At 43.4% G+C, this 26,083-nt stretch overlaps 1 protein-coding gene across 6 annotated transcripts in view; it reads right to left on the bottom strand.

Annotated features, from left to right (window-relative positions):
- Positions 1-26,083, bottom strand: part of LOC143336581 (inositol 1,4,5-trisphosphate-gated calcium channel ITPR1) — a 68,867-nt gene that overhangs the window by 36,659 nt on the left and 6,125 nt on the right. For 4 of the 6 annotated variants that reach the window (XM_076756842.1, XM_076756852.1, XM_076756860.1 and 1 more), the window contains exons 4-34: positions 16,364-16,473; positions 15,673-15,759; positions 14,526-14,684; positions 13,346-13,444; positions 12,471-12,554; positions 11,806-11,952; positions 11,484-11,579; positions 11,243-11,287; positions 9,542-9,696; positions 8,384-8,483; positions 7,878-8,038; positions 7,636-7,777; positions 7,316-7,474; positions 6,572-6,744; positions 5,931-6,050; positions 5,176-5,370; positions 4,806-5,057; positions 4,551-4,692; positions 4,288-4,441; positions 4,001-4,191; positions 3,736-3,868; positions 3,592-3,646; positions 3,339-3,504; positions 3,015-3,188; positions 2,832-2,906; positions 2,578-2,715; positions 2,360-2,485; positions 2,043-2,243; positions 1,699-1,950; positions 1,187-1,312; positions 953-1,081 (exon numbers count right to left, since the gene is read on the bottom strand). In XM_076756842.1, the coding sequence (XP_076612957.1) occupies positions 953-1,081; positions 1,187-1,312; positions 1,699-1,950; positions 2,043-2,243; positions 2,360-2,485; positions 2,578-2,715; positions 2,832-2,906; positions 3,015-3,188; positions 3,339-3,504; positions 3,592-3,646; positions 3,736-3,868; positions 4,001-4,191; positions 4,288-4,441; positions 4,551-4,692; positions 4,806-5,057; positions 5,176-5,370; positions 5,931-6,050; positions 6,572-6,744; positions 7,316-7,474; positions 7,636-7,777; positions 7,878-8,038; positions 8,384-8,483; positions 9,542-9,696; positions 11,243-11,287; positions 11,484-11,579; positions 11,806-11,952; positions 12,471-12,554; positions 13,346-13,444; positions 14,526-14,684; positions 15,673-15,759; positions 16,364-16,473 (4,346 nt within the window). Of the gene's footprint in view, positions 1-423; positions 442-952; positions 1,082-1,186; positions 1,313-1,698; positions 1,951-2,042; positions 2,244-2,359; positions 2,486-2,577; positions 2,716-2,831; positions 2,907-3,014; positions 3,189-3,338; positions 3,505-3,591; positions 3,647-3,735; positions 3,869-4,000; positions 4,442-4,550; positions 4,693-4,805; positions 5,058-5,175; positions 5,371-5,930; positions 6,051-6,571; positions 6,745-7,315; positions 7,475-7,635; positions 7,778-7,877; positions 8,039-8,383; positions 8,484-9,541; positions 9,697-11,242; positions 11,288-11,483; positions 11,580-11,805; positions 11,953-12,470; positions 12,555-13,345; positions 13,445-14,525; positions 14,685-15,672; positions 15,760-16,363; positions 16,474-26,083 lie in introns of all 6 variants that reach the window. The other 2 variants (XM_076756834.1, XM_076756826.1) reach the window with 2 other exon arrangements.

Below are 26,083 nucleotides of genomic sequence, written 5' to 3'. Positions count from 1 at the left end.
ACTACACATTCTGTGACTTTAAGATATTTCTACGAACCCATGAGTCTGCTTATACAATGAAAGGGTGAATTTTTTGTGTGTCTACAAAGGAAATTAAACAGGGCGCCAACAATCACGATCACAGCTAACTGGTCTTAACTTGGTAATGTCTAATCAGCTCTACAGGAGCATGACTAACATAATGCTGATTACACAAAGAGCGGGGGGGCTCTTCTCCTGAACCACTCACAATGATGGGAATCACAGGAAGAAAATTCTCAGAAACTCCTCGGAAGCACCAATTTTACCACTTAAGGAAGCGCTTAATATGAAAACCACAGCAGTGGATGGTTTGGCTCTAATCTAAAGGTCAGGCTTCCGAGTGAGGGTTTCACTGGAGAGTCACGACATGGGAGAGCTAATGCATATCCTATCTGTACTTACATTCTTTCTGATGGCCACCTGGAGCACAACACACACTGTACATTAATGGGCAGGAGGTCAGCCAGTATTTGCGTGTCAATATTAGCAGAGAGGAAGCGCTGAATCTCAGCCATGTATCATCTATCTCACGTTACTGTGTCTCTCCTTCTCAGAAAAGGTTTTCTCTCAGATTATGTAACAGCTAAATGGTATGACCAGACCACTGGCCATTTAGAGGTATGTTCTGAGAAAGATGACCTTGTAACAAGAGAGTGGAAACTTTAGACATACTGTATGAGTCAGAGGTCACGACTGTGGCAACAGATTTACATTACATCTGTTAGTCAACATACATTGAGTGTAACTCTGTATGTGTGACTGACGTTGCCAAAGCAGCGGTTGATCAAACCTACTCTCTTTAAGTAATAGTAACCAATTTATCCTCGCTTTGCTCAAAAGGATTTTCTTTTGTATTTATTCATTTTCACATTCATTCAGCAGTTTAAAGCTACTGTATATGCTTTTAAACGTGACTCAGGTGGTAACATACCTGCAGGCTGGTGCTCTGGTCTGAGAAAGGTGAGCTGAAGAAAGTCGTCACGATGCTCATGACCGTCTCCGTCACATAGCGCTCCAGAATGGTGTCTGCATGCTTACGGTCGCTTGTATTGTTGCACACCTGCAATCACAGAAACAGAACAAAACTGCTGCCATTTAAACAAGCCTTGTTTTCAAGGTGAAGGAAAAAGTCCAAGCTGCCACAGAGCTGCCCAGTGCTCCTTACTCTGCAAATGTCAACCAGGAAGTTCTCAAAGAGTTTCCACATGTGGTTGGAGGTGTAGATTTCCTTCATTTCCACCTCTGTGTCCACATAGCAGTGGTTCAGGAAGTTGATATAGGCAATCTTCACCTGAAAGGTAGGGATTAGGGTTAAAATGAAGTCATATGCAGCAAAGCCATGCTACAGATAGAAAGGGTGGGAAATATTGAGCAGTCCAACATTAATGCTTAAAAGTCCTTAATTCCTAAGTAAAAACAATACTTTCATGCTCAGTACAGAAGCTACAATTTAAAGATTGAGAATAAAATTAATTTAATTTTATTGAAATAAAACCCTAAATGGGCCCTAAAAGACCCTAAAACCCCCAAATTCCCTCATATGTAACACTAAGTAAACATATGCACAATAAGCATGGAATTTAGATGCTTTGAGTTCAGAGTTTGCTCCATAACAGGCTCATTGTCTCCTCGCAGCTGTCAAATCCTCAGCACGGCTCTGTCTGATGCTTATCTCACCTCAGGGATACAGTCTTCATGGGTCACCACCCGCACGATGTCATCCAGCGGTAACAGGGAGTTACACTTGATCTCCGTGTAGACGTTCTTGCCCTCAGTGCACACAGCCAACAGCTCGACCAGGTGTATGTGGTACATCAAAGGACTGTTCTCGTCCATGCGGTCCCGCTCCGATCGCATCATCTGCACCAGCGTCTGGAAGGAGGCGCGGTCATTGTAGAAGACCAGGACATCTTCGCCAGCATTCACAAGCTGTGGAAAGACAGGAATGTACATCAATACACCAGGACATAAGGAGACTGTGGCTTAGTTCAAACATTAAGAAGGTGGTAACCAGTCATGACCTCCGCCATGACGATGTCCTGGCACTTCTTGATGAATTTATTCTCTGCTTTGACAATAGTCTGAAGGAACTTGAGGTATTGCACGTTGCGGCCGTGCGTCTCGATGCAGTGGACAAAGTGCTGAACCACGCGCTCATTGATCTCACTGCACAGCTGGAAGTTGTTCATGAAGATATGCTGCATGGTGATGGCTTCTAATATCTGAACAAAAGAAAAAAAGAGAGGAGCCCCAGAACAGAAAGATGTTGTTTAAAGTCAAAAATCAGGCGGCTTTAACCTCAGCACTGTGGGCTTTGAGTGGTGTGTCATCTGCTCACCCCTGGGTTGAGGAACAGATTGATGTGCTTGTGCAGCAGGGCTTGGTTCTGCTGGTTTCCTGCACAGAAATTCTGCAGGAACTGGTGGGCTAGCTTCATGATATCCTGCATACGCAAATCTTCCCCCTGGAGAGGAAAATGGCTGATGTCAAGGTTTGTCCACTTGAACCCACAAAAAGCACATTACTGAATAACATCTCACTGAAAGCTCTCAGCACCTTCTCATAGGGGATCTGCAGGAGCTCCAGGACGACGGCGTGAGCCCCCATGTTCCTCAGCAGCCTCTGCTGCTGTTTCTTGCTCTTCCTACCTGACAGGCCTTCTTGAACACAGAGTCTGCTGAGCCGCAGCAGGATCTGACAGAGAGCGGTGAGAAGAGAAAGCAAGAAGATGTGAGGAGTGGGGAATGTGCAAAAAAAGTCTCTAGGGCAGATAAGAGCTTGTTAACTATACTCAGAAGTAAGATAATTACCTCCTTTACCACCCTGTAGTTGTAACTGCTGGTACTTTCTGCTTTCTTTGGTTTGTCTGTGCCCCCTGAATCCCCCTACAGAGAACACCAGAAACAATGCATGAGAGAAAAAGGCCTCACTCTTGTGAAGACACTTAGGGGCGGCTGGCTTTTCGGTCTCTTTTGATGTAAAATACACTGCACCTTTTTATGCTCTGGCTCAGCGGACAGCCCCTCTCCTGCATCCATGCCCTCATCTGGCCCCTGTCTCTTGTACACCCAGAGCTCAGATTTCTCTACGATAGAGCGCAGCTGGTCCAGGTCTGACTTGATTTGCTTGTAATTTTCCACATCTTGGCTGGTGACCAGCAGCTGGACCTGTGAATTTATAGACCGGATATTAGAGTATAAAGTGCAGAGCAGAGCAAACTGGAATGCTACTCTAGATGCATTTGTACATCAAACGTTGCTGAAACTGGTGTGATTTTCATTTCTTCAGTTTTAGACGTGTGTGAGTTGTGAGGATACCTGCTTAAAAGCCTGCAAGACCTCCTGCCTCTGGCTGAAGTGCCTAAAGAGCAGATGAAGGGCTCTGGACACCAGAGGAGGATAGTCATGCATGGTTAAGTGGAGCAGGACCCTCAAGAAGGTACGGCCACCGTGATCGTCCAGGTCCAGCGGGGTGTTCTCTTCACTAGACGCGCACAGAACACACACTCAGATGAAAACACGTCCTCTTTCTTGTATTTTGCAACTCTTTCTCTGTTGAAACCTTGATTACCTTCCACCAAATATCCCCTCTGCCTGCTCTTCTATGTGTTCAAAATCCAAAGCTCCTGGAATAAAAAAAAAAAAAGACATTTGTACCTAACAAAGTCTCACTAGCCCTACATTTGTGTAACATGCAGCCATAAGTTAGCCTGACCTGGCATATTGTTTGGTCCTTCCACTGCTCCAGTTACAGATAATTCACTCTGGGAGTTACTCTCATCAAACTCCCTCTTAAATATAGACAGCAGACAGGAGATCCTGTAGTCCAGACGCACGTTTAAGATGAACTACAGGGCAGGACAGATGATATCAGGGGTTATATGTGAATATTTTGAAAGATGGAGGGACTGTGTCTAATATGCTGCAAGCACTGTACCCTTGCATGTGCATTAAAGTGCATTAATGTGCATGTTGTTCACCTGCAGGATCTCAATGATCTTGAGCTTGGTGTCCATGACCAATATGTCTTGTTTCTCAGGTTCGGTCTGGGTCTTGACTGTGTCTCCACTGCTGCTGTTGTTTGATGTCGTGGGAAGGAAGCCCCCTCCTCTCAGGACTACTTGGGACATCAGCTCTCCTACGCCATGAATGGACCTCATCACGTTGCTGCCTGGAAACGAGGCCACACATGCACAAATACAAGACATCAATTTCATGTCCGAGAGGTGTTTGGTCCTCCCCTGAGCAACCACTGTGGTTTTTATACCTTTACTTTCATCTTCTTTGTCCAGCTTGTTGAAAGGGAAAATGGTGCTCACATGGACACAGTCTAGAATAGCCAGCAGGATCTTGGTTAGTCTCAGCAGGTCGCTGAAGTTGTAGAAGCCAAAGTAAATCAGGTTTCTGGCCAGATTCACCACCTAAACATAGAAGATAGATGAATTAAACAGGTTTGCGGCTGATTTTACTGTCAAAGCATGACCACTATGGTGTGAGCATGGTTATATATCGAGAATGTGCCAGACGGACCTCAAAGGTAAGCTTGTTCTTCTCTTTATCTGCAAAAGGGAAGCTCTGACACACCACATCTCTCAGGTAGTTCTCGACAAACTCCATAGTCTGAGAGAATCGCTCCTTAATTTCATCTTTAGATGTTCCATCATTGTCATAACTATAAAAAAACAGGAACAAGCACAAATTAATCTACAATTACAACAAAAAAAGCTGCTCTCTACATGACAGAAATATTAGAGAACAAACCATTACATTTATCCGTTTACTCACTCATCAATGGCAATCTCTGAGGGGATCTCAGACCAGAGTCGAGCGTATTTGACAGGCGTAACCTGCTCCTGAGGATCGCGATCCACGTGCATGTGCAGCATCATGCGGCAGAAGGAGGCTCGCAGATCATAGGGCAGGTCTTCGTCAGACATGCATCGCAGGATCAGGTCCACGTCCAGCTGGCCGGAGATCTTGTTGATTGCCAGGTACTGTCGGTCCAAACACATTCTGGCAAACAGGTTCAACTGGTACCTGTAGCCATAAATACACACAAGTAGAGTCAGACTTGTGACACATTCGGCATATACAAAACTATCACAGTCTCTGGCTCAATCCCACACCCACATGGAAGACAAAGTCCAGTAACTACCTGTAATAACTGATCACCTCCTGGTCCTCCTTCTGGCCCTCTTTGGCATCCTGGGCCAGCTCCCTGATGCTTTTACTGCGGATCTCTTTATTACTGTCTTTCCAGAACAACCACACCTCCTCCTCATCCTCCTCAGACTCCACAGAGTTCTCCCCGAGCGGTGCTCCCTCAATCTCAAATCTCGACAGCACGAGTCTGCAGGAGGAGGGGATTTTAAGCATTTGTTTGATAAATCTGAACAAAGGCATTAGGATTAGGATATAATGACTCCCAGTGTCATTGCTGTCACCCTCCAGCTGTAAAAAAAATGCTATAGAGACACATCAGCATGTTTAAAACATCACACGGGCTGCAGGAATTATTTTCATGATTGATTCATCTTCTTCGAGAGCTCAAAGTGACGTCTTCAGATTGCTTATTTTGTCTCACAAACAGTAGCAAAAGTCACAAGATATTAACTTTAACAATGATATGGAAGCAGCCAAGATTAATTTACTGATTTATCAAAACAGCTGTTGATAAATTATCTGTCAATCAACTAATCATTTAATTGTCTAATCATGTCAGCATGACATCCCTTAACTCCACCCACGGTGGCTTTGCAATAAGGACTAGTTACATGTGAGAAATCACAGCTGTTGACAGCAGATTTTGTGTTTAAATGATTAATTGGTTTGGAAGTAAATGACGATGCCACACTGGCATCATGAGGATGATGGAACAGAAACAGGTGGAATTTGAGGAGGGGTACTCACTTGGTTTCTATAAGGATGTCTGCGTTAGCTGGATCCAGCACTGCGTTACAGATGAGCTCCTGTGTCACAGGGATGGACTTATTCATTGATACACACAAGTCCGACAGGTAGTCCAGGAACCTGCACACACACACACACACACACACACACACACACACACACACACACACACACAGACACAAAATATGCAAAATTCAATCACACATGATGCTATTAAAAAAAAAAAAACAACTCAAGATTAACTCAATCACCAGAAATGTGTCGCAAAAACATCCTGTCAGAGTAAATAATGTGCCAAAGTGCCGTATCTAATAACCACACATTCCATCACACTTTAATTCAATCACCTGAAGTAAACTACACTGATATATCATAACAGTACAGGGACACTCATTTAAGCTGTGAGACATTTAAACTGTATGTCGGAATAAAATGTTGGATGTGTGCAGAACTCTCCGTTTGTCTGGTATAAGCAAACTTATTGTGTGCACACATGTAGAGGACAGTGTACGATCAGGATATGAAGCTTATAATCAGGATACAAAAGACGTCTATTAACACGTTATCTTGTAAATCATTTCATTTTGTTGGTGCTCATGCTCATGGTGTGCATACACACACACACACACACACACACAAACCTGGGCTCGCGGTTCTTGCGGACCAGGCTAACAAACGTGTCAATCTCTGCAGCAGTGATGTGTTTCTCCAGCAGCTTGCGGTTGTTGTGGAGCAGAGCTGTGATTGTGTCCTCAGCCAGGACATCGTAGCCAATCTGTTTCTGCATGAAGCGAAACTGTTTGGCTATATACTCCTGCGGGAGGAGCAGACAAACAGTCTGAGCACACACGATCCAAAACAAGACGGCACAGACTCACTGTGGAAGAAAAATGCCATTATTAACAAAGCTCCTTCATCTTTCTCTTTAACCTCGTTACGTCTACATCCATTACTTACGTTGACGGACACAGGCCGTCTGTGCAGAAAAACACAGCATGTTCACAAGGAACAGAGGAACAGTCTGCCTCCTTATTCCACCTAATTAAATGACCCCTCTAACATTACACTATAATGTGTTTCAGAGAAATCGACTGTTCTTAGAAAACAGTAATGTTGTACTTTACATGTACAGCATTTGTTAAAGGATGAGCTCATATCACTGGCTCTGTGTATTCGTATCCGCAGGAGATTTGATAAAACGGCCTTGGCTGGTGATCCTTGCACACACAGTAGATTCATGCCTTTTCTTTGTTTTGATAATGATATCAGAGCTGCTGCAGAGCAAAGGCCTCTTTCACTTACTATTAGATTCAATTTTGGAATGCACTTTTACTCCAATGGCACGTACACTCTTCATGAGGACATAAAGGCCTGACAAGCTGTACCTGGTTCTTGCGGTAGTCCTGCTGAGAGTGACGCAAAACCCGATAACATAGGCGGCAGATGTGTCTGAAGGGGGCATGACGCTGGTCAGCCAGCTCCTCCAGTCGCAGCATGGGCCCGTCCCCACTGTCTGTGAACGGAGCCTGGAGCAGCTTGAAGATCTGAACGCACAGAGAAGTAGCCGTACTGAAGCTAAAGCCAAAAGGACATGCTGATGCAAATAGCTGGCCTGAGAACCACAACGCTTTGTGTTAAAGAGCATCACAAAGATCAGAGAGGAGGTGAGAGGGAGTACGCTACTTTCACCGCATTAAGGCAATACCTGCTTTAGAATATTCTGCTCTCTCATGAGTTTCTGTCGTTCCCTGTTGGGTTTGTTGACCATGATCTCGAGAACATCCTGTCCATTGTTGGGAATATCCACCACGAAGAACACCAGATCCTCCAGAAGCTTGGTGACCGCTCTGGTCGTGCATGCAAAGGAGACAAAGTCATAACAGATGGCTAACTTGTTGCATGGGAGCAAAATCACAATCTGGCACCGCTACGCATTTTATACAGTACCTCCTCTCATTCTGTGTGATGGTGCCTTTTTCCAGCTTTCCAGCAATAGAGGCCAGCACTTTACTGGCATCATTGGCAAAGTCAAGGTCTCTTACTTCAGCCGGAGAGACGGGCACAATGGCAAAAGCTTCTTTGTCCTCTTTGAGCGCCGAGGTGCCAATCTTGAGTGAGGAAAGAAATGCACGACTTTGTCATCTATCGGGACAATGTGACACATTCTTAAATATTTAGAAATGCTCTCTGGGTCCACTTGTTTTAATTCTTACCCCAAATACTCTAGAAAACCAACAAGGAAAACTGCAATCAAACATTTACTGTGACAAAACAAACTTGACAGTTGGGTTTACACTTTTTTATTAGCAATGACCCCTGATGACTCATAAAACCTCATAAAGCCAGACAGAATTTCCCCTCAGCATCATGCACAGAGTCTGCATGTGACAAAAGCTGCAGCAATTTACTGGCGATACACTGTTACACATTAGTGCAAATGAAGTGTCACTCACACGCAGCATGACAGGCTTTTCCTCCTCCTTGTCAATTGGCTGGTTGGTGCTGTGAACCCATGTGTTTGTGCACAGGTGTCTAAGGCGCACGTACGAGTTCCTGAAAAACACAGGTTTAGATTTTTAGAAATGATTGCACGTTATGTTTTTGGAGCATAAATAGTACATACAGACACTTCAAATCACCTTTGCATGTTTATCTCTTGGTTATAGAGGCCGAATATTTCCTGCTTTTAGTGGTTGGAATAGAATAGATTGATTTTCTCATTTCATTCATACTTCTGTAAAGAGTCAAGACTTTCATGTTGTATATGTGAGGCTGCGTTCATAAGAAATACATGCCCAATACAAGCCTATGATACGCTTGATATGCTTGTATTTTGGAGCTGGGTTGTGTTCGAACTTTAGAGGATGATCTCTTTGTCTTAAATTAAAGCCTTAATTCTATTTGTGATTTGCTCTCCTTCAAAGGTAACTGTGTCAAAAACCAATTATCTGTTACTTGCAGCGTAAACCTGTCAAGACATATGCGTGTATTCCTGTCCAGTATCTGCAGACAGATGATGGAGAACATAATATCTTAAATTCCATCAGCACAGATCACCTTAAAAAAACTGTTTTCAGACACACAGGAAGCACAACGACTCTTACGCCAAGCTCCTGCAAGACCTACGTGCTCACACGAACGCATCACACTGGCATAAATCTACAACAGCTTCCTCTTCCTTCACCAATTCTCATTAAAGTCACAGCCTTTCTTGTGAAGAAACGTGAGTCAAACCCATACTTAGTTCATTTGTCATGAACGCAAAAGAAATTCACCTTCACCGCGAACAAGCACAAACACATCTGCTTACACACTAATAAGGCCGTGGGACCTGTTTGCTGCAGTTAGTTAGTGTGACATGCTCATCTGCGGATCCATTATTATGAGTAACAGCAAGTCACATGCTCATGTACGTTAACAGACGCATACTGTGTCCATGGTTTATGGTTTTGCCAGGATATTAAGATGACTTCACGACAGTGGAAGTCCCCTGCTTATAATGCGTCTGCTGTTTGGTTTTCAGTGGAAAGAGTGACAGATGAGGAAACAGACCAGGCTCTTCTCTGACACACAGGCCTGAGAAGGTCTGAAACACTATGGTTATGGACTACCTGGGTACCAGCGAGTCTCCTCCTCTTAATGTGGTAGGGTCGAGCTCAAATATGGAAGAGATGTCATTCCCATCAGGCACGGACACGAGGGTGTACATGACTTTGTCCTGGACATTTCTCAAACGGGCCCGTAAGGCTTCCTGCTCAGAGTCCAGCTGGAGGGAAAAGCCAAAACAGAGAACGATGAGAAACTGCTTCTTACAAACCACACACAGATTCTCAATTTGAGCAACTGAGATTATCAGCTGCATCTGTGTTGAGATCAGTAATCAGGTATTTTGGTGAAAAGGTCAACTGTTGCTGTGGAAAGATTTCTAGCAACTGACTCAAGATAGTGAAAGTGAAATGCTGAGCATGAAGCAATCACTGTTCAAAGTCCCACTTTCCTTTTTTTTTTTTTTTATTTTGTAAGTTGAATTTTCCAAATAAAATCTGACAATCGTCATTCCATAAGCCAATGATGGTCGCCAGAAAAGCCTCATGACTACCCTCCATCAAATCAGCTTTAAAAATATATATATAAAATAAAGTAAATACTTTGGTTCATTCAGCTAAAATATGACCTGCTTTCAATACGACTCAACCATCATGAAAATAGCTCTCACAATAAACTGGGGGCTATTTTCTTCTTGCCTGGGACATCTGCACCACTTCAGCTGCTTTTGATATATTTTTAGGGTTTTTCTTAACTGTAGAAGCGAGGCAATAAACTCGGGAGCAGACTGACTGTGAGCCGGTTCACTTGTCTCTGCCTGGTCAGCAGATGTGAACAGCCTCATGCTCACAGTCGCAGCCAGTTGCAAGAACTGAAGCGCCGAGCCAGTGAGATGCATTCACAGTGAAAGGCTGCCATCTGCTGGTGACTGAGGGGTAATACCACGTCAGTGTGCAAATATATATTCAGCCATTTACTCCTGGAAATAATAACTACTGCAGTCAAGGGACACTTTCAGGGTTCCTTCAGCTTTTTAAAAGTTAAGTTCAAGCACTTTAAAGGTACCTGAAAGAAAAGCCTTTATTATCATTTGTGAATTTTAAGTTTACATAATCCCTTTATACTCACAGCGATCAATCTATGTTATCAGTTTATTTTACCAGCTGGTCATATCAACTTTGTATGTTTGGATCATCATGATTTAATGCTTTCTAATTCTGTCACCAGGAGACAACAAACAACCACGATGACAGGACTGTTTCATTTCAAACATTCAATTATTTTGGGTTGAGTGACTGATTAAACACGAAACTGGATTGAAAATTAAGTGTATTTCAAGGAGGATGTTCAAATTCAAGCATATTCCTAACCTTGAAAAGATAATGGTTTATATTAAGCTTTTTCCAAACTTTCAGGACTTTGTGTGAAGCCTGCATTTAGGCTGTTTTTTTTTTTTTGTAAGTTTGTTTGTAGGCAGTGTAAGCCAGGGTTTGGTGAGTTTCACCACTGAGTGATTTGGTAATACAGTGCAAAGCGCACATCTTGTTACTGTGGTTATTTGCAGTTTACAACAAGTTGTCTTTTCAAAGGTAGTTAAACATTGTCTATAACTGAGCTTAAGGCTTCCTGGTATAGTGTATAAGCTTAACACCTGCCAGCCAATCACAATCATTTTCTTGCGCCACAGTAATACATAACCAAGTTAGGCTGGGTAACCATCAGACAATAATGGACACACTTTTAGTGTTTCAGTGTGGCTCACTCACAGAGGAGCGGGACTCCAGGCACTCCTCCTCATACTCTGGATTCACCTGCAAAAATACAAAGCGGTGCACCACTTGGAATAAATTCTGTAATATCAATTATATTGATCTTGTTTTCCTGGTCTTAAGGCTGATTAACAGGATAAAATATATCAGTGTACAGTTCTGTTGTGTAGGTAACGTTGCCACAGGTACTAAAATCTGTGTGTGTGTGTGTGTGTGTGTGTGTGTGTGGTCCACTGACCTCTGCAGCCAGGTAGTGTCCAGTGGCCAGGTGTTTGAACCTGAACAGGCTGTTCCAATAGCCCGCCCCCCCTCGACATGGATCATGCTGCACAACCTGATACCAGAGTGCACTGCGGTTACATCTTGCACCATAACATACAAGTTACTGAGCAGGTGCTGTGGGCTGAATGACCCGGTAAGTTAAAGGAAACGTTTCCAGACAGACACTTCCTTTATGTTTACTGCTTGCATACAAAGATCTGCCACACTTCACTACAATTCCGCAACACACAGCACAGACCGCAATCAGGAAAACCAACTCTAAAAATATTCCTCCTCACCTCTATCTCCCATAAGGCTTTGCTGCTGGTTGCCGAGGTAGCTGACTGCCGCCCGGTAGTGCGGAGGAAAACATATTGTTTCTTTCTGTGATCGTCACACGTGAGGAATTTCTCCTGCTCTGCGTGAAATAACCGCACCACGTCGCCCTGGAGAGACGCAGAACATTTATTACAGGGAGAAACATTCAGAGTCATCTTAAAACTGACTAATAGCTCAAACTAAATTATGAAATATCTAACTTTGTGCGCCTATGGCATGTTTCAGATTTCACAAGATGTGGACTGACCGAGTTTCACAAGGTCATACATCCCAGAAGAGTCCCAAAATTAGATGAATCTACTACATTAGATATTTTGGAGAGGCCCTTTGGCTGGACCTACTGTAGCTGCAAACGTAAAGCTGTTGAATAACCAATAAAACATAAGGTCATTTGTATGGTAAGCACGTACTGTAGACTGATGATACTGAACTGGAAACAAACAAAGCCACCAGCCCACTCAGCTCTGATGAGCGACATTATACAACACCACTGGTGAGAGAATGTAAGCAAGTTTTATACATTATGGAAACCTTTCATTGATTATTTTAAAGCATTGTGTTTATGTGTCTGTAAAACCATAACAAAGTGTGTCTGTTCTTTTCTGGAAGCTACTGTCAGACAAACCCCTTTTAGGATGATCTCCTGATTGTCGCTCCATTTCATAAACAGGACGATCTTCCAGCTGGTGTTACAGTTGACCGAATTCACCTGAAAAACAAACAATCAGAGTCTGATGTGACTGTAGGCATAATCTCCCGGCAGCTGGCACGCACTGCGAGAGCGCTGCAACAACACTGCAAAGGTTAACAGGGTAGTTTGTGTTTATTGAGTTTCATTTTTTCCTCACAGTGAGACTAAGTCATGGTTGACTTTTCTAATCTTAAATCTAACACCTCAGAAATGTTCGAAAGATCATATTTTAAAATTTGGACTATATTCAACATGAAGTCCACTTCCTGTTTGCATGTCACAGCACAGACGCAATAGTTTTATGACTGAAATGTTTGTCTGCTGCATGTACTTAAAGGAGAATAGAAAGTGTAAGATTCAGCATTGAGAAACATGTAACTTCTTTCTTTCGGTAAGAGCTGCCACTAGATGTCATACACATCAGTGACTCTTACATTCTTACCATTTCACATAGCTTTGATCTGTTTGCAGTCAGTCATAAATAAGGAATAAAAGAGTCTGTCTCGCTCTTGCACAACTGCCCCAAAACCACCCAACTCCCTTTAACTGTCTCTGTGTTTCAGTCAGTGCTAGTCTAAGTCTTGTGCTATGAGAGAGAAACCCTCTTTCAAATACTGTGTTAGCTGCAGTCTAGTCCTTAACTGTGCTAAATATGGAGGACATGAAAACAATCCTGCAGTGTTTCACATCAGGCAGCTAATAACCAAGCAGCAGTTCTGAGAAAAAAAGCCATAATTAGATTCTGTGCAGCAGACGCTCCCACAGACACGTTTGAGGAATAAGGATGAGTTGCAGCAGCTCAGTCCAACCTCGTTGCATCCTGGATTATCCACGAGCTGGTGTGTGCTGGCGTGGAGCGGCTGACCAGCATTCACTGGGTTAAGGACCACTTTGTCCCCGATCACCACCTGCAATCACACACAAAACAGACACAGTGAAACATAAAAACGCCTCCAAGACCCTGAGATGAGGAATGATGTGGCTCACCATGACCACACCGGACACGATCTCGTGTCCCCTCCTCACGCCACAAGAACAGTTTCTTCCCGTCTGCAGCTGGCCTCATCAGCAAGGCCCAGGACCCCCACAATGTTTTTTGGTATTATCTCTGTGCAGTGCACACATTGTACTTTATACTGTGAACCTTTGCACATTACTGGGTCAAAACGTTTTTTGCAATTTCATATATTTTAAGTTTATATCTTTTACTGTGTATTTTTCCTACTGGGCAATAAACCTGATTCTGTTTGATGAAGAGACCAGGACATAATGCACACACTGAAGACATTGGGTCTGGTTATTTTATTGGGTTGAACTTAAATTTATGGAAGGTTTTAGTTAACAGTAATGTATTGTGCTGTAGTACTGTACATCACCCTGAGTGCGGTACAACTCAACAGCAGACATATACTCAACTTTACATGCATAGACAGTAGGTATGCATCAGAGAGCATCAGTATCCATTTGAATGTCACTCCTTTCTGTCTATTCTCAGCAGTTATGGAGTGACTCCAGTTTTCTTTCTGTCCAAGGCCTGCTGCTGCTTAGGCCTTGTGCCATACCCACTTTGAGAGGAGCTTAGCGGAGAGGCCCAGTCTATGCCGTGGTTCATTTTGTCCTTGGGCACCAGCCCACTACTTCCTGCTGCAGGGAAAGACAAGCCTGTGCCAACAAGAGATTTGTGATCAGGTAAACACCAATTGGGCACTGGCACAGGTCCATCCATGGATAGATGAGGTCGGATGGATGCCTCACATTGAGGCTTAGGACGCTAAAGATGACCTGTGCTTGCGAGGTCTGAACCTCTGCAGACTAACCTTATAATACTGATTTACCACTGTATGTATGTATGTATTACATGTGTTAAAATGTAAAATCATCCCACGTATGATTCAGTCCTTCAGTTGGCCTGACGTCGACTGACATACAGTGCAGCATTCCCACGGTGCACCATGGCCACAGGCGTGCACATACAGTATGATGACTCACACTGTCCCCGATGGAGCGCAGCTTGTAGAAGGGCTGGATGTAGAACCAGGAGCCCTCATTTCCAGCAGTGTCCAACATCACCCTCATGGCGTTCTTCTCTAACAGAGCAGGCAGACGCTTGTTCACTGTCAGGTATTTGTTGCTCTTCAGGTGGAGGAGCTGAGCAGAAACAGGATACAGTGTCAGACAATACAGACAAGTGGACATGATGAAATCTGGGGCCAGGAGTCACTGCCTCTAAAAGGCACTGCTAATTAACACTCTCATTACTGCCAGTGGAGTTATTTAAGAAACTAATGTCAATTAGCAGGTAAGACATCTAATAAAGAGCTACACTGCTTCATTCGACAACTAGCCTGAAATGCATCTTTGAATTGTGGATGTCCTCCAGATATTTTTCTGGCTTATATTATGATTGTCAATGTGCACGTGTGTTATACAACTGATATATGAGCCTGCACCCAGCATTCTCTCTTTAGGACACATTACGGCATATTTCTTTTATAGAAATTTGCAGTTTCACTATGACTGCTGGAGGTTTCTGCCTCCTTCATTTTCACTGGGCCTATGCCAAAATTCACAACCCTGTAATACTAGGATATGTAAATGGTTTTACTTCTTGTTTAAGGGGTAATATTGAGGAGCCTGCTCAACATGCACTCAGGATGAAATTTAAGATAAGAGTTGTTGGAAAATTTGGAAGATTAAATCACCTCCATTGATGGAATGTCAGAATAATCTCAGTTAAAGTGAAAGTCCAAACAAAGTTTATCTGACTAAATACCAAGCAGATGATGGCCGTTTCAGAATCAGATTCTGCTTTATTGCAAAGCATGTGTACACATAAAAGCAATCTGACTCCTGTTTTAAGTTGCTATGTATGTCACACACAGATCCAATAATAAGGAAGGCACACAGACACACGGCTAAAAACAAGGACAATAAAGCTGAACAGAGACAGGTACAAGCAAACATAGACCTCCCAGTGTGGATTTTAAACTGTGAATATATCATTTATAATTTGTGGGTGAGTGAATGTTTTAGTGTTGCAGGATAACTGACATTATACTGACAGCCTGTGGAAAGACATTGTTCTTGTTTCTGCCTGTTTTGGCGTACGGAGCTCTGCAGCATCAGAGGAACAAACCTGAATGACGTTCCCGTACTGAATTACTGTTCCAAGCAGTTTCTTGTTTTCAGAGTCATTCTGCTTCTTCTCCAAGTCAGCTGCATGCTGGAAGGCAAGACGGAGACAAGCAGAGGAGTGCAGTCAAGAATTAAGACGATATATTTCACACCTCCTAACGGCAACGCTGTTCACTGATTGCAGCGCGAGAAGTAATCTGATTGGTTAGCTGCATGGCAGTTACAAAGTTCTTAGTCAAAAACGTATGCCTCAACGGAGGGGCTTTAACCAAAAACTCTGGCTCACATCTCCATGGAAACGCAGGAGAGATTGCAATTTTCCACTTTATGACTGTGTGGTCAGATAGCAGATTGCTTTAAATGGTATTGTAAGGCAGCAGAAAGAGAGTCGGGAGAGTGTAGAGGGCAGAAAGGTAGGACAGTAAGAGTGAAAGACTTCGGAAATGTCTATAAAAGGACTGTAGAATCCCACCTCAGCAAACATACATAACATTTCTATGTATTCACTGTGTGGCTTTGCATTCAGTCTAAACCATATCTGCCATCTAAACTTCAAGATTAGAAAAAAGTGAAGTCTTATGCAGCTCTGTCCTTTCTCCTCTTCATCCTGTGAGCCTGTGAGGACAGGTGTGTGTGTAGTGCACTGGTCTGTAGCGACTGCAGGGAGGTGAGCATGTCGTCACTTCGCTTACATGGAGCTTGTTGAGCAGCACTGTGTCCGTGTTCCCTCCAGGCTTCGCTGCTTTCCAGAACTGCTTCTGGGCCGAGTAGCGGTTCATGGGACACAGTCTGAACAGACAGTCTGGACAGAGAGACACAGACAGAAATGAATGCAGAGACGAAGATGGACAGAGATGGAGACAGGCACGGGGAGAATACATTCAGACAAACACAGACTGGAGGCTTACCGCAGTGTTTATCGCTAAGAGCAGCACATGGGTTTAAATCAAAGAGAGAGAAAACAAAAAAAGAGAAATATGTTGATGCATTCTGAGTGAAGGCTGGAAAAGGCTGGTGCTCCAGTGTGGGAGACAGGTCACAGCAACAGATTAGCGTAAACCAACAGACACTGAAGGCCTGAGCTGCTAAAACAAGAAGACACAAGATGCTCAGCAACAAAAAATAAAAACAGGCTTGACTTAATAAATGAGCCCGACGCGACAGGTCAGGTGACATATTCAAAGACCTGACAGGCACACAATATAAACACACACTGTTTTCACACACTCCCCTCCTATTCACGATCCTCCTTCATGGAGATCAAAGGGCTTTGTCTGCTTCAGGGAGGAGGAGGAGAAACGAGGGCCGGGAAAGCATGTGTTTGTGTGTGGACGTGTGTTTCTCATGTTGTGAGGAAGTAAAATAACATTATGGGGACTCGTCTCCCTTATGGGGACAAAACACAAGTCCTCACATGTACATCGTTATGTTTTAGGGTGAAGACTGGCGTTAAGGCTCGGGTTAGGCAAGCAGTGGTTATGGTTATGATTAAGATAAGTCTACAGGAAATGAATGTAATGCAATGTCCCCAAAAGTGGATTAGGGTTAGTGGTGCATGCGTGCTTGTGTGTGCGTGTGTGTGTGTGTGTGTGCGCACCCCCTGGTAAGAATAGTAATATGTGGTTTCATCCTGTGGTTAGAGTAGGGTAAGTGACAGGGCACAAGAACCTTCTGTGTGTGTGTGTGTGTGTGTGTGTGTGTGTGTGTTATGATGTGACACAGCACTAAGTCATGGTCAGTTCGTAACCGCAGCAACGATGCGATGACGCTGTCGTCAGCAGACTCTGATTGTGCTGCTCATTTTCATAGATACTGCAGAAACCAGCGAACGGTCCCTCGATTTGCATGAGGACGCGCTTCTAGCACAGCAGAGTTCCTCTTCTGTCCCAGAAGAGTTCCTCTTCTGCATCAAGCTGCACAACGAGCGCAAGTGAAGCCACACAGGCGCTTTCACACCGGCCGAAAGTTTAGCTCTGCAGCTTACAGAACGCATGAACTATTATGACAGTTTTCCCCGCACAGTTAAACTCCTGCACATCAGCGACTCCTCCCTCCGGGTCCTGGCTTTCCTCTGACTTCACCTCCCATCAGACCGAAGCTCTCTACTCTGAGAGGGCGAAAATAGGAGAAAAAAGAACAATCTGTCCATCCTTCCCCCATTCTCTCTCGCTCTCTCTCCTCCTGCTGTAGCCTCAGTAACATGACCAAATAAGGCCAGCCAAGAGAAGGGGAGTGGGATGACAGAGGGAGAGAGAAGAGGGTGGGGACTCCCTATCTTCCCCCTCGATTTTCTATCATCCCTCCTTCTCCCTTCTGAATTCCTCAAACCATTTCACACACCACTCTCTCTCTCTCCGAACTAATAACGGTCTCTATCTTGCAAATCTTCCTCACGCCCCTCCCGTACCCGCTGCCCCTCCTCAGCCCCCTCATCAGATATGGTTTACTTTAGTTTGACCTAAAATACGGCTAGAAAAACAAAGAAAAGGAAGTGAGAGAGAAATGAGGAAGAGAGTGAAAGAATGTGAGACAGAGAGACAGAGGGGGGTAAGAGGGAGGAGAAGTGGAGCTCTTTAACTCTGCAGAGGGAATAAATGTATGCTCACATGCGTGTCCCACATACCAGATGATGAGACAGTAACTGGAAATGGAGTCAATTAACAAGTGGAAATGATCGCACACACACACACACACACACACACACACACACACACACACACACACACACACACACACACACACACACATGCGCGCACGCTGGGAGCTCCTGTCTGATGAGTGAGCAGTCTTCTAATTTAATATCAGAGATTTAACAAACTCTGAATGAGTGCAGTGTGTGACAGAAGGTTTGCCTTTAATCACAGTCAGCTGGGCGAGAAAACACTTCAGCTCAGTAACGCTGAAATCTGTGGCAAGAATTCGTGCTGGGGTCATCAGGCAGGGGACGTGGTGGGACTGGTCCAGAGGGCAGAAACTCAATGATTCATTAACATTCTTAAAACAATCTTTTACTACCGGAGCACCTACCCCTTAAACACTGAGCACTCAAAATACTCAAACTATTTGAGCTCATAAACAAAGCTGTCTTTGATACGATCTGCCCTGCGCGCGATTCCAAACACTAGCCTAAAATAATGGAGCCCTGAGGCGAATCTATAAAAAATTAACACTACTGTTTGTTTATGGGGCAAGGCCAAATCGAGCCTCAAGTCAATCAAGTCGCACATCCTTGAGGGCAGGTCACAAGGCTTTTAAGCAAATCGCAAGTCAACTGGGAGCTTTTCAGGCCTCTGAGCATCTAATATTGAAATGACTCTGCATTAGAGGTGCTGACAGCATTTTTACGGAGCTGAGACCAAATGCACAGGGCTAAAAATTAAGATTTTACACATGAAGGCTTGGAAACAGCCTTCATGTGTGCTACACAGCCTCTGAAAACAGCTGCATGTTGTCTGTGACTCTGGAGGCAACTTTCTGAAGAAGAATGAGTGTGAAAAGTCATCCACCAAGTGCAATACAGAAGTGAGGAAGCACCTCTTAAAAGCAAAAGTTCGACTTTTTCCTGAAATATTTGCTTTCTGATGATGCCACCTCGGCATTGTTTGCCTCCGGGAACCTGTAAATTTGCAGTCCATTTACATCCATTTGTTTGTTCTGACTCATACAACACATGTAGTGAAGACATTGAAGGAATTTAATAAAATGTATTAAGTGTATTAAGTTATCACTGTACTGACATGTATGATTGCAGTGAATAACTTCCAGTCAGAAACATTCTGTCTTCACTTACAGGCCATTTTTACAGAGCACAGAGGACTGACAGAGAGCTTCATCACATGGTGCAACGACAATCACCTGAAGCTCAATATCAGCAGAACCAATGAGCTTGTGGTGGAACTACAGCGCTTCAAATATGGATGCTGCAAAGAATTCAGGATCTGACCAAATATGGTCACAATCTCCACTTTTGTTCCTGAGTTACGGTGTTGAATAATGGACAGAAAAGTGTTTTTGAAGAACATTATGATGTTTGACCTTTTGGATATAAAATGTCTTCATCATTTTATCCTGAGACATCTGTGAGAAATTTTGTCTTAATCAGCTTATGAATTATTGAGTTATATGCTGTGTGTGTTCACGGTGACCTTTGACCACCAAAATCTAATCAGTTCATCCTTGAGTGCAAGTGAACATTTGTGCCAAGTTTGAAGACAGTCCCTCAAGACGTTTCTGAGATGGAATGGGGCAGATAGACAACTCGAAAACATGATGTCTCTGACTGGATGCATGAAAACTATTATTTACTGTTTTATGGGGGTTGTATGCGCTTTCAAGTCTTGAGTCAGGACAGTTTTTTAAGGAGTCAAGTTCAACAAAACAGTCAAGTCCAAGTCCCATCACAAGTCCTACTTCTGTGTCACTTAAGTCTGACTTGAATTTAACAGAAGTCTCTGTCCACAACTACTTTGTCTATGAGCCTGTTCTGTGTCCATATACTGTACTGTACTGATGTGCAGTGACCAGGCCCTGATAATCCTACAGAATATTAACACATGTGAACGCATGAATGCAGAGTTAAGCCTCAGGAGTTTCATAATGACGCACTGTTGAGCGGCAGAGAATAACTGATGCAGAACTGTGGAAGCACTAACACAGAACAAGTCAAAACTACAGTAACTTAGAGCTATTTACATGCATGGTAAGTGTGAATGGATACACATGGCTTTTTTCAGCAACACCTCCTTTTAATGTGATATGCACAGAACTAACAGCGTATTTTTTTTAAGTCTTGAATCTGTTGTTTTATATTTTATGTGCTCATTGATAGTTTTTTAGCTTTCCCTTCACTCAAAAATGTATATTGCTCATTGTGCCAACACAACTGCAGACAGGTGACAAATTAAAGGGAAAAACCAGAATAAATGAGTGGAGGAACATGATGAATGCAGACGCTTCCACACAGGTGCACTGCATGGTACAATTAAGGAATTAACATCCAGTCATGCTCTGTGGCATCTATAAACATGCTGAGCAGGCCCGGCTGAGTCTGATTTTGTATCAAGGTGGAAAGAAGAGAAGATCTCAGAGACTTTGAAAGTGGTTTCATTGTTGGGGGACATTTATTCACAAAGATTGGTTAGTGGCCAGTGTTCCAGTAGGAACATTGACTAAAATCACATCTGCATTTAGATTTATAGCAAAGACATCAGTAAATGTGGTTGGAAACTGTGTTTGGCAGTGCACATTTGATAACTGTAATGCACATACATCGGTGCGATATGTCCTCAGGCGACTGAGAAAGTCGATGCAGGACATGATCAGAGTGTGTGAGCAGAACAGGGATAGTTATTATTATTATATTATACCACTGAATGGTTTGAGGAGTATGAAAATGATGCGAATCAGATGCTACGGGCGCCGCAGTTACCAGATATCATTCAGCTGAACACCTGTGTTAGACAGTGCTCTCCACCACCAACCTCAGAACACCTGAGGAGGGAATATTTTCTGGAAGAACGCTGTTCATCACTCCAGGGGGCTTCCAGAATCAATGCCAAGGCGCGCTGAAGCTGTAATGGTGGCACACTAAGACACAAACACTCATTCGGTGAGGTAGGGGACATCTTGGGCCGGTAGTTTAAGCTTTAAAAATCAACAATATTTGCACATTCATAGGTTCTGAATTTGAAAAAAGGGAAACATATCACACATAAATGAAACAGGCAAAGTATCTTACATGCCTTAAAACATGTCTGGATGTGAGCTTTAAATGATTTATGTGACTGTTGATGTGTTGGTATGTCACTGGTGTCATGCAATACCGCTTTGAGTGGTCTGCAAAAGAGCCACAGATGGCTCAGAGAGATAACACCAGCTCTTCAGACGTGCACAGTTCAACAAAAAAGCTCATAAAAATTTTGCACTCACTGATAAACTTCACCAGATTCAAGAGGGTCAAGAGGAAGATGCTTGTAGCCATAGCAACCATAAAAATGACTGAGAGGATGCTCAGCCAACAGAGATCATTTCCCTCGGAGGAAGTTTTGTCGAAGAGCACAACTGCCACAATACTGTGATACTGTGAGAGGAGCAACGACACACACAACAGCTTTCAATTAGATCTACTGTGTGACAACACAGGGCTGCATAACTCACAATGGTACACAATTCAAGAGGTCACAGTTTATTTAGTGCAGACCCACAAATTCAAACTCCACCACAGAGCCATCTCAAGCACCAAAACAGCGGGATTTATTAACATACAAACAACCAAGACATTACATGAAATCTAACAAAAGACGCAAGGTCAAAACACAACACAAAATCCCAGGCTGAGAGGCAGCCAGACAAGCAGTCCGCATGCCAGAGGCCTCTATTCTGATGCTGGCACAGGAGCTTTTCAGCCTTTCAGTCTGAGGTCAGGTGCACCTTGTTCAGCAAATCAGCTGTAGCACACCTGGGGAGGGCTAGGGCAAGCTAGTGCAATGCCTGGATAACCTGCTGCTGTAAAAAGAATTTCCCAATTTGGGCTCAATAAAGTCCATCCATCCATCCATCCATCCATCCATCCATCCATCCATAGGTCTATCTGACTCACCAGATGTAGACTGTGGGTATAAGCCTGCCACTGACTGCCGATTTCACATGGCCAATGGTAAGCTGTTCCGCTATCTGTGTGTTACCATTTTCAAAATCCTTGTCATGATGGGAACCAACAACAATCTCCAAGTAGACAACCTGCACGTGGCTCGATGCTGAAAATGGTTACCCTAACCCTAACCTGACCACTAACAGTACAAACATAAACAAGCCAGCAGCTGTTATCCTTACCTTTGCAAGGATTTAGCCATTTTAATGCCAGGGCTCACCTCTGAACATGCTAATGTTCCAGAAAAACAAGTTCCACTGACACTATTGTGCAAGGGCACCATCGCGGCATCCCGAGACAACTGTGATTGGTTTAAAGAAGCAACAGAGCTTTTTCTTCTGATACCAGAATGATAATTAGTGCAGCCAGACCTTTCTCCAGCACTGACACAGTGCTCTGGAGAAATATCTGGTGATGTGGGACTGACTGACTGACTGACTGACTGACTGACTGACTGACTGACTGACTGACTGACTGCGTATCCATCTATTCCAACTTGGGATCAATAAAGTACATCCACCTATCTATCCATTCATTCATTCATTCATCCATCCATCCATCTCCGCCACATCATCTGCTACCCTCTCATAAAAGCAGATAAAGCCCGTTGTGTGAGACAAAAACTCCAACATTACAACATTACAAAGTAGTCATCAGTGTTCCAACACAAACAGGGAGGCCTGCTTGCACCTCTGTAAGAGGTCTCAGCGGCTCATCCCTGCAGCAATTAGACAACATAAGTCTGGCAAAGCACCTAAAGACACACGTTACACAATACTTCTTCTATTCTGTGTTAAATCAACAATATCCTCAACGATCTGGGTTGTATAAACTGCTATTCGCTCCAATGTTCTTATCCTGTTGGAGATATTGTAGAGGAAGCAACTAATCACTGGTATTACATCTAAGACAATAAATGGGTCAACCGACAGCAGCCTCTCTCGACTGTTTCCTGCAAGGCCTCTCTCGTCAATGGACAGGAAAGCAATATATGTGGTTATTAGGAGAGGAAGGGACTAAAGACAGAACAGCTTCTGGTGTTTTTCTCAGACGAGCCACCCAACTAGCCTGCAGCGTGTCTCTGACCGCAATGGCGGTTTGGGCTGACAACAGATAGGTGGTGGCAAGGAGTTAATGTGCCAAAGTTTCTTGAGATTTATGAGGTTTAAGCGTTTTATGCAAAAGACATAAAAGGAAATAAGGACAGGAGATGAGATATGAAATGAGGTGACAAAAATAGTCAAAGACAAACAACCCAAGACATGTCAAGCCAGGACAAGGAGACCCTATCCGCTATAATGATCTCCACATGCTCGTGGTCTAGCGATGAAAATGTCAGGCTGATAACAAACGAGCACAAAGACGAACTTTTGTTCCTTTAGTACAAGCAGAGGATGCCTTGATGTGGTCTTCTTTGTGTTGTGTTTAAGATTGTCTCTGACCATTTTTATCCCTATACAATCAACCAGTGATGATCAAAGATTTTGTATATGCACACAGCTTCCATGTTCACCAATCTGGATATAAGGTCTGGGTAAGATGGACATACAGATCAGAAATAAGTAAAGGCTGGCTCTGGCCAAAGGCACCTAATGGCTTATTGTGCACTACTGTATGTCAACAGTGCTGGATTGCATAAAGCTTAGAAAAGCATTGACAGTTTTCAGCTTTCAGAAGAAAACTGATGGATGAAAACATTTCACAACAATGCACCACTCAAATTCTTTTTAGGAAGACGTGACGAGCCTGCTGACCACAATTGAACAGAGATTGGTGACTGATGATTAAAATGAAAGTGGATGACATTTGAACAATGCCACATTCAATTTACACTGCCACTTCAGCACACAACAAATCAAGCTGCCACCGTAGAAACTTCAAATCAGACAACTGGTCCGACGCTCAAACAACTGAGTGATGACGTAGAAATCAAAACTAATACAAAGGAGGATTATTCGAAACAACTAATATGAAGCGCTGTTACAGTGCATTTTTCTCTGCCGTGGATGTGCTGACTGCTGCTCCGTGCACTCTGCTGAACTCACTACGCTATCTGAGTGTGTGTAGGTGTGTGTGCGTGTCGGTATTTCAAACGATGTCCGGGTGAAAGACAAAGCGAGGCTGCTGCGTCCAGATGTCTCAGCATTTGCATGCGGACCACATGAGTGAGAGTGTGATTGTGTGGAGGGTGCTTGTGTTTACATTAGGAGGAAATGTTGAGCATACCTCAGCAATGACAGTATAAGGCCCTGCAAGTGGACATGGCTAGTCTGGCCTCGTGCCCTTATAGCGTCCGCTAAGGAGGATTATCTCCGCGCAGCCGTGTCCCTCTCAAACAGCTGAGGAGCCTCCCCAAAACAAGCAGGAACTGAAGTGTGTTTGCTCTGCCAGAGGAAACCCCGGAGGACTCAAATTAGACCTTCCCAAAGGATGAAAAAGATCAATGCCTAAGCACAGTTTGCCCGACAGTGTTTGTGGATACTTAAACAAACACCTGCTTCTTATTTGGTTTTAATACTGTTTTACTCTTGTTATCTATGCGAAGTTCAAGCTTGTGAGGAAAATATTTGCCCTGGCTTCAGGAGAGGCTCAGGTCACTCGTAGATTATTTTACACAATCTGTCTCATCGTGCATCATGAAAAACAGAAAAGACGTACTATCCTCAGACTTCAGCAGAAAGCTTTCTCACATGACCTCACGGCAGCTCTGACTATGACTTGCCTCCGGTGTTGTGTATTGAGAGGCTCCAGTGTATTTATTTATTTATTTTTTTCCCCCAACAACAGCATCAGTTCAGCAGGATTATATTTTTAAACTTCATAGTAATTCATAATTTGAGTTATTCAATGTTGTGATGTTGTAAGTTTAACTCCTGATGCTCTATATCCGGGGAAGGCCTCAACACAACAGGACAGACCCTTTTTTATATTTCATTTACACTGCTCCATTGATACAGACTCTACAGGTTTTAGGTTTTAGTACGTACAGCATGTACTCTAAAATGCTTGATTTGAGACAGAGGCACCCCTAACAGCTAGGAGAAAATAGTGGTGAGACAGCTCCAGAAAGATCATGAGAAATATGAATTGTGTAGAATCTTTTAAAGGCATACAGCATTTTATTTGTGAGCAAACCTGGCAGTGTCATTCCAAAGACCCAGTTTGATTGATGTCTAAAGGCATGCATGTAGGATGTTTTAACAGCTTTCATTTTGATTGGTCATAGTTGGAAAAGCACAGGTGTTACTAACAACACTAAAGGTCCAAGTAAGCCATGACAGTGTGATAGTGAGTCAGCATGCACGATACAGGACCCTGAAACTGAAGCAGCTAAATGAAATTTCATCATCATAAGTTGAGTTGTTTTTCCAACTGTGACCAAAAAGCCTACTGTATGATTTCCTGACACAGCTAAATGGAATGCGGTCATGCAGTTACAATGTCCGCTTTGAAAAGGTCGATTGATTTGTGAAGTCCTGGTGCAGGTGTCAAGAGACATAAACAAAATGTCCTCTGCTAATACGACACATTAAGAAAGTTGGGACGCGGTGTGGAACTAAATAAATACAGAAAGCAAATGAACTGTGTTTAGCGAAGTATTCTTGAGCCCATGTAGTAATATCCTTTTTCAATTGTAAAGTTAATGAGGTTATGTGGTATTTGTACTGTTTTCAATTGAGCATATGTGAAGAAGTATTAGCAAATTATTACATTCTGTTTTATTTACGTTTTACACGGTGTCCCAACTACTTTGGAATCAGGG

This window comes from Chaetodon auriga, chromosome 2 (genome assembly GCF_051107435.1).
Source record: "Chaetodon auriga isolate fChaAug3 chromosome 2, fChaAug3.hap1, whole genome shotgun sequence".
Classification (NCBI taxonomy): domain Eukaryota; kingdom Metazoa; phylum Chordata; class Actinopteri; order Chaetodontiformes; family Chaetodontidae; genus Chaetodon; species Chaetodon auriga.
Note: the sequence above shows the minus strand (reverse complement) of the source record. Positions and strands in the feature narration are given on the sequence as shown.